The 8,335-nt window shown below is 51.6% G+C and overlaps 1 protein-coding gene across 1 annotated transcript; it reads left to right on the forward strand.

Annotated features, from left to right (window-relative positions):
• Positions 1–2,244: 2,244 nt before the first annotated feature.
• LOC100274758 (uncharacterized) lies at positions 2,245–5,022 on the forward strand. The gene is made up of 4 exons (NM_001360651.1): positions 2,245–2,682; positions 3,014–3,137; positions 3,325–3,767; positions 4,561–5,022. The coding sequence occupies exons 1-4, from the start codon at positions 2,657–2,659 to the stop codon at positions 4,928–4,930; spliced, it is 963 nt and encodes a 320-aa protein (NP_001347580.1). The 5' UTR covers positions 2,245–2,656; the 3' UTR covers positions 4,931–5,022.
• Positions 5,023–8,335: the final 3,313 nt, after the last annotated feature.

The raw sequence follows: 8,335 nt of genomic DNA on the forward strand, positions 1-8,335 counted from the left end.
GGCAGGCCGACCTAGACTCCTCTAATCGACGTAGAGTCGAGGAGAGGCGGAGAATTTGGGGATTGGATAGCTAAACCTAAACTAGACTAGAACTACTCCTAGGATAAAATGCGAAATAGAAGTTGTATTGATTCGATTGTTGATTATTACAAATCGGCCGTATACCTCTCTATTTATAGAGGAGGGGGGCTGGACCCTTTACAAACTAATTTCCGAGCTTATCCCATGATTTTAGCTAACAACCGTAGCACAAAACTCGGAACCCTAATCTGTTCTGCGCACGCGCGGACCGTCCGGCCCACAGGCGCGGACCGTCCGGCCTCATGGCCGGACCGTCCGCGCTCAATTTTGGTTCGAACATTAGAAACCGAGTTACAATCTATCTCTCTTCTCTTTCCATGCGCTCTGATCGAAGGCGCAAACCATTTTCTGGTTGTGGCCCCGACGATCATGGGAAGTGCTATATTAAATGTGGCTAGGGCGCTAGGATGAAGTCATCACATGTACCTTAAATAAACCCTAGTCGCCACAAACCAGAAAGGACTCGATCCCCTTTGTGCTTCTCTACTGACCGGATTAGCCCTAACCATGGATTTATTGAGCCCAATGCTCTTCTGGCACTGCCACTAACCATGGATAGGGGGATTAAGGAGGAGATGGACAGAGGCAGGACAACGGCGTGCCACCATCAGACACCAATGCAGCATCAGTTAATGCCGCCCTCAACATCGGATCGGAGGTAAACCGTCAAGTTCCTCCCTCTCCCGGACTCTCTGAGGCTAGGTCTATGAGTATTAGATCGAGAATTGGGGCTATTTGGGCTGATAAATTTCTTTCTTTTTTCTTTTCTTTATTATTTTTTTTGTCCTAAGCACCTTTTCAAATATCAATATTTTTTATATTTTAAAATATGTTAAAGGTGTCACCTTACTTTACGCTTTACCCCGTCTTACCGCCTTAAAAAAAACTATGATTACCGGCCTTGCCCAACCTTTAGATACAGTCTCATTCACAGCAGTCGTAATGGAGGTTAGTCCATCTCAATTATCAAAACCATATACATGGAGCTTTCACCTTGCTCTTCTACCTGTTGTAGCTAGGAATCGACTTGGGAAGGAGTACTCCGCCCCTACACGTACGTACGTGCTCTGTTACACCAAACTCTGCGTGCTTAAACGACTGTCCGTTGGCGAATTAGGGCCTGTTTGGGAATGCAATTTTAAAATACTGTAGTTTTAAGATACCATAGTTTATAATTGTACATGGCATAAATATTACGGTATTGCTTTACCACAGTAAAACCGCAGTATTGCTCAAAACCGAGATATGTTTGGTTCTATTGGAAAAACAAAGTATATGTAGAGAGAAGAGAAGAAAACTGAGGTCGTGGGTGGAGTTTCGAAAACTCCAAAAATACCACAGTTTTGGGTAAACTATGGTATTTAAAACTGAGTTTTGACTGTACAAACCAAACATCTTTTAAGCTCCAATACTATAGTATCACCAAATACCACAGTATTGTTTCAAAACTGCAAAAAAGACTACAATTCTAAACTGGGCCTTATTCTTTTGAGACGACGCTGATACTAGTGTATTTGGCAATCCACATGCGATTGCGATGCGAGCACACGGACAGCTCAGCTGCCATTGTTATCGCTGCGCCATCTTGTCGGTTCAGTTCAGTTGAGTTCAAAACGCGGGGAGCAGCACAGGCAGCTCGTGAGGCGGTGAGGGGGCTGTCACGTGGCTTCCCTTTCTGCCGCCCGCTCCTCCCTCCCTCGCTTACAACACAACACAATACAACACACACCATGACAGAGACCACCAGGGTTGCAGCTTGCAAGGCCCAAGGCGCGGCTGCTCGCCTGCTCCACATGTCCCCCCTCCGACCATCTCCTTTGTTAATAATAATAATAATAAATACAGCGTTGCTTTTTTAGTGTCATCATTAGCATTCTTAATCCGTAGCACCATCTACATACAGGATTCTGCTTTTTTTTTTGGCGATGAGGGCTTCTGCCTTGGCACTTGACACCTGCCTGCCGAGGAGTATATTTCTGAGCTCGGAAACAGATCCTCATATGTGATGTGACAGCTACCACATTGCATTCAGGGCCTCGCTTTTGTATTCTGTCTTCTGTGATGAAAAATAAAAGAAGAAAGAAGAGAATGTAGTACTGCAGCAGGGCAGTGTGTGGTGAAAGATAGGGGATGCTTCCAGTGACGCCAGTAACGCACCTCACGGGCGGGCGTTCACGGTCTCGCGGACAAAAACCGGGCCGGCCCCCCATTGTTACGCTTCTTTTCGAGGCCTCGGCGCTGGTACTCCTCTGTCCTCTCCCAGTGTCCCAGACATCCCACAGGGAGCGTAGTGCTCTGTGCCTGTGGGCTGTGGCGCGGCGCGGTGCCTCGTCACCTCACGCCTCACGCCCCGAACAGAGGCGTCCGTCCGACACCTTCCGCCTCAAGCCGCCGCGCCGTCCCCTGCCCGCGAGCTCAAAAGTCAGAGCCGCACGCAAGAAGCAGAAGCGCCCCGGGGCCGCCGCCAAAGGCTGCGCAGATTACCTACCCACAGCACTCCCAGTCTCCCACAGCCCAAGCAACATCCGGTATCAATATCACAAGCTCAAAAGTCAGAGTCGGGAAGGATCGGAGAATGGCTGCGCAGGCGGCGCAATGCAGGTCGCTATGTTTCCCGGCGTAGATGCTTCGTTCGTTCTTTCTTGCGTTCGTGGATGGGTTCATGCATTGGCCCCCTTCCCAGCATCCGTTTCTTTTCTTTTCTTTTCATTTGGAAACTCTGGTGGCACCATTCCCTTTTCTTTTCTTTACATTTGGATCGACTCCAGCATCATTCCCTTTCCTTTTTTTCGAAACTGGGGGCTAGGAGTGTCAGTTCTTGCATTGCATTGAGCTGCTTGCTGGTGGCTCCGCATTTCCAGTGGGATCCTTCCTAGTACCAAATCTCTGAGCTGGCTAGCTCTGCATTTGTGCGTCGTCGCATTGATTGCAGGGTGAGCGGTGGGGATGGCGGTGGCGGTGGCATGAGGACGGTGGAGTGCCTGAGAGGGAGGCTTCTCGCAGAGAGGGTGGCGTCCAAGGCTGCAAAGGAGGAGGCCGACCAACTGGCCAAAAGGGTATACACACAACCACTACACATCTTATCTTATCCCACCTTCATTTGCAGCAAGCAGCAGTCCGCGTACTAATCCCCGCCATCTTTTAATTCCTATTGGCTCCCATCCCATCCCATATACTGATCCAACTCTCTTCTCTTCTGTCGATTCTGACGGTCGGTTGGGGGCTTGGGGCCGGCTGCATCAGCTGGACGAGCTAGAGAGGAAGCTCGCCGACGAGGTCAAGGTGAGGAACAGGGCGGAGCGGAGGCTCAGGAGGGCCATCAGGAAGCTGGAGTCCCTCAAGGTTCTGGACGTCGGGCTCTCGGACGGCTCCACCGGGTCGCTGTACTCCAACGGACGCTCCGGTCACCAGGCGCCGGAGGCGGAGGTGGGGGCGGAGGCGGAGGAGAGGAACGGCCCTGGCTCGTTGACCACCGATGGCTCTGCGCCATCCGCTCCTTCCGGAGACGCCGACAGGGTCGTGTCGTCGGAGGGATCGTGCACCCAGCTCAACTCGTCCTCCCAGGACGGGAGCTGGTGCTCCGTTGCGTCAGAGCAATCCCAGCCTGGTCCTTGCATGGATCCTGCCGGACACACCACCAACTGCCGTTCGGCGGGGAGCGGCGGCTGTGACCGTGATTCAGAGAGGTACGTTCGCGTGCAGATCAACTCAGTGCCAATTGGTAGTGAACTTTCTTGTTGGTAAAAAAGAGAGAGAGAGACTTGCTTAGTTTAAGTATTTGTTTTGGTTTTCATCATCGTAGTTGCTGGATTTTTAGCTTCCTTGTTACTACTGTCTTTGTCCAGAGGAACTGCCTTCTTCCAGACTTGCATTCCTCCTCTTAAATGTCTGTTTTTTTTTTTTTTGAGCTCCTGGATGGTAGCTCTCCAATGGACATCTTTCACCATGTTTGGTACAGAGGAAACAGTTAGTGCTTCCCTTTGCCTTAGAACAGAATGATTGCCTTTTAGTGTAGCACATAGCATGCATGCCTGCATTGGATGGGGGAGGTGGACGGACATTGTACAGCACCGGTGGATCGAACTGGTATTAAATACAGTTTAATTATAAAAAATAACATGGATGTGACGGGCTCCAATTTAGCCCACTCAGACCAAACACGGCCTTAGGGCCTGTTTGGATGAGCTCCTGAGCGCTCCGGCTCTTGGCCGACCGGCACCCAACAGCCCATTTGCGTTGGTTTCTGGGTATCCGGCTCCGTCGGTTCGTAATTCACGCTCTCACAGCGAAGGGCTCTCTCTCAGGAGCCGTGGGAAGGTGGCTCCGTGGTCAGAGTCCGAGCAGCATAAAAAGCCGGAGCCGGAGCATTTGGGAGCCTTCCCAAAGAGGCCCTTAGTATTTTCTTTTGGTTCCCAGTTCCCACGCGTTCTACTGTCTGCAGCCTGCATATATGACTCGTGCGATGTGTTCTTGTGGCAGGCAACACCTCGATGCATCATCCCGTGGCTGTGGCCCAGCTAAACCCGAAGAAGCCGTCAACGAGAGCGACGACACGCTAGCGCTGGTGCTGGTAGATCCCCAGCTCGTTGCAGCCGCGGCAGGCGGCGGTCCAAGAACGCAGGCAGGAGAGGTCCGCCGTGGCAGGAGTCACGAGGAGGAAGAAGAAGAGGAGAGCGACAGGCTCGCGATCGTTCTAGCTGAGCCGCAGCGACAGGCCGCCGCTGGGCGCGGCGACGTGGAGTCCGTTCTCCTGGCGCTGCGGCGGGTGAAGGAGCAGCTGCGCTACACCATCGAGCGGCGGTCGCGGGCGCGGCTCGTCGTCGCCCACCAGGAACTCTACGGCCACTAGCTGTGAGCCGTACGTGTGTGAATCATTCGCAGCGCCGCACTGCTGCTGTGCAGCGATTTTATAAATATAGCTGTCTCGGGGGTCGATGGAGTATCCGTAGAGAATGGAATAAGATGTCATAATTTACAAAGAGTGAATTGCTTATTTGCTTCTGTTTACTGATGAGGAACACAATGTGATACGGTTGGAAGCACCCAAGATACATGCGACCACCCACAAACCAGGAAGCAACTCTAGCTACACTGCCAGTGCCCAGCAACCAAGGACGCCATATATACACGCGAAAAATCACTCAGGAATATCAGGAAACCTGATGAACAGTAGATGCCATATATACACGCGATCGTACGAGCTGATCCACTAGATGTTTCTGCAAACCTGATGAAGTGTCAGGAGCCCAATCGTCAGCGCCCGATTTTAGTACCACCTCTCTAGCCGGAGGAAGCCGTGGTGAGCTTATAAGCTAGATTTCCACTCCTCTCACAGCCTGGGTTTTGAGAGCGAGTGAAGAGGCTCGCTTGTGTTAGGCCACGAGCGCCGGGAAACGTCCAAAGGTGTAGCGTTGAGTGGACTGGGCCGGGAAGGTCGCTGACAATTGATATCGGAGCCCAGTCAGTCGCCATACCGCTCGAAAAGGGGGATGAGATGTCAGGAGTCTAGTCGTCAGCGCACGGCTTTAGTACCACCTCGCTAGTCGGAGAGGGCCGTGGTGAGCTTATAAGCGAGATTTTCCCTCCTCTCACAGCCCGGGTTTTAAGAGCGAGTGAAGGGGCTCGCTTGTGTTAGCCCACGAACGCCGAGAAACATCCAAAGGTGTAGAGTTGAGTGGGCTGGGCCGGGAAGGTCGCTGACAATTGGTATCGGAGCCCAGTCAGTCGCCATACCGCTCGAAAAGGGGGATGGGATGTCAGGAGTCTAGTCGTCAGCGCCCGGCTTTAGTACCACCTCGCTAGCCGGAGAGGACCGTGGTGAGCTTATAAGATAGATTTCTCCTCCTCTCACAGCCCGGGTTTTGAGAGCGAGTGAAGGGGCTCGCTTATGTTAGCCCACGAACGCCGAGAAACGTCCAAAGGTGTAGCGTTGAGTGGGCTGGGCCGGGAAGGTCGCTGACAATTGGTATCGGAGCCCAGTCACTCGCCATACCGCTCGAAAAGGGGATGGGATGTCAGGAGTCTAGTCGTCAGCGCCCGGCTTTAGTACCACCTCGCTAGCCGGAGAGGGCCGTGGTGAGCTTATAAGATATATTTCTCCTCCTCTCACAGCCCGGGTTTTAAGAGCGAGTGAAGGGGCTCGCTTGTGTTAGCCCACGAACGCCGGAAAATGCCTAAAGGTGTAGCATTGAGTGGGCTGGGCCGGGAAGGTCGTTGACAATTGGTATCGGAGCCCAGTCAGTCGCCATACCGCTCGAAAAGGGGGATGTGATGTCAGGAGTCCAGTCGTCAGCGCCCGGTTTTAGTACCACCTCGCTAGCCGGAGAGGGCCGTGGTGAGCTTATAAGCTAGATTTCCCCTCCTCTCATAGCCCGGGTTTTGAGAGCGAGTGAAGGGGCTCGCTTGTGTTAGCCCACGAACGCCGAGAAACGCCCAAAGGTGTAGCGTTGAGTGGGCTAGGCCGGGAAGGTCGCTGACATGAAGTTGTGAAGATCTAGATGAGCTGGTTTCTAGGTTCCAGAGAGAAACATCAGGGATGACATGCCACTGCCGCATTCATTTATTATAACCTGGCAGCCCGTGCCTTTCTTTTTTTCGTCTTCCGCTTTGTCAACATTTGTGCCCTGACCAAATCTTTCCAGACGGGCCTTTTTCTTAGCTTTCTCGCTCGTCTGAAGAAGGGGACGGGGGAAAGGCCAAATCTGGCAGATCCATTCATTTGACCAATCATCAGTTCACTACTTGGAGCATATATAAAAAAAACTAGAACGACATGCATTAGAGGATTTTTGATAGTCGCCTAGAGGGGGGTGGATAGGGCGAAACTGAAATTTACAAATATAAACATAACTACAAGCCGGGTTAGCGTTAGTAATATAATCGAGTCCGGGAGAGAGGGTGCAAAACAAATCACAAGCAAATAAGAGGCGTGACACACGGATTTGTTTTACCGAGGTTCGGTTCTTGCAAACCTACTCCCCGTTGAGGTGGTCACAAAGACCGGGTCTCTTTCAACCCTTTCCCTCTCTCAAACGGTCCTTCCGACCGAGTGAGCTTCTCTTCTCAAATGAAAACCGAGAACAAAACTTCCCCGCAAGGGCCACCACACAATTGGTGCCTCTTGCCTTGATTACAATGGAGTTTTGATCACAAGAACAAGTGAGAAAGAAAAGAAGCAATCCAAGCGCAAGAGCTCAAAAGAACACGACAAATCTCTCTCGCTAATTCACTAAAGCCTTGTGTGGAATTGGAGAGGATTTGATCTCTTTGGTGTGTCTAGAATTGAATGCCTAGCTCTTGTAAGTGGTTGAGAAGTGGAAAACTTGGATGCAATGAATGGTGGGTGGTTGGGGGTATTTATAGCCCCAACCACCAAACTAGCCGTTTGGTGGGGCTGACTGTCGTATGGTGCACCGGACAGTCCGGTGTACACCGGACATGTCCGGTGCGCCAGCCACGTCACCAAAGCCGTTGGGATTCGACCGTTGGAGCTCTGTCTTCTGGGCCCGCCTTGATGTCCGGTGGCGCACCGGACATGTACTGTAGAGTGTCCGGTGCACCACTACGCGCGTGTCTGACTTCTGCGCGCTCTGGCGCGCATTAATTGCTGTTGCAGGTGACCGTTGGCGCGAAGTAGCCGTTGCCCCGCAGTTACACCGGACAGTCCGGTGTACACCGGACATGTCCGGTGAATTATAGCGGAGCAGCCGCTGTGGTTTCCCGAAGCTGGCGAGTTCCTGAGGCCGCTCTTCCTTGGAGCACCGGACACACCGGACAGTCCAGTGAATTATAGCGGAGCGCCTCTGGAAATTCCCGAAGGTGGCGAGTTTGAGTTGGAGTCCTCTGGTGCACCGGACACTGTCCGGTGTACACCGGACAGTCCGGTGCCCTAGACCAGAGGTGCCTTCGGTTATCCCTTGCTCTCTTTGTTGAACCCCATACTTGGTCTTTTTATTTGCTAAGTGTGAACCTTGGCACCTGTATAACTTATACACTAGAGCAAACTAGTTAGTCCAATTATTTGTGTTGGGCAATTCAACCACCAAAATCATTTAGGAAATAGGTGTAAGCCTAATTCCCTTTCAATCTCCCCCTTTTTGGTGATTGATGCCAACACAAACCAAAGCAAATATAGAAGTGCATAATTGAACTAGTTTACATAATGTAAGTGCAAAGGTTGCTTGGAATTGAGCCAATATAAATACTTACAAGATATGCATGGATTGTTTCTTCATTTTTAACATTTTGGACCACG

The sequence above is a fragment of the Zea mays genome, chromosome 9 (genome assembly GCF_902167145.1).
Source record: "Zea mays cultivar B73 chromosome 9, Zm-B73-REFERENCE-NAM-5.0, whole genome shotgun sequence".
Lineage (NCBI taxonomy): Eukaryota > Viridiplantae > Streptophyta > Magnoliopsida > Poales > Poaceae > Zea > Zea mays.

Excerpts from the sequence above, each read along its gene's own strand:
- LOC100274758 (NM_001360651.1), top strand. The coding sequence starts at position 2,657 with ATGGCTGCGCAGGCGGCGCAATGCAG. Across the intron at positions 2,683-3,013 it reads GCGCAGGCGGCGCAATGCAG|GGTGAGCGGTGGGGATGGCG; the intron begins GTCGCTATGTTT and ends CATTGATTGCAG. Across the intron at positions 3,138-3,324 it reads CCGACCAACTGGCCAAAAGG|CTGGACGAGCTAGAGAGGAA; the intron begins GTATACACACAA and ends CGGCTGCATCAG.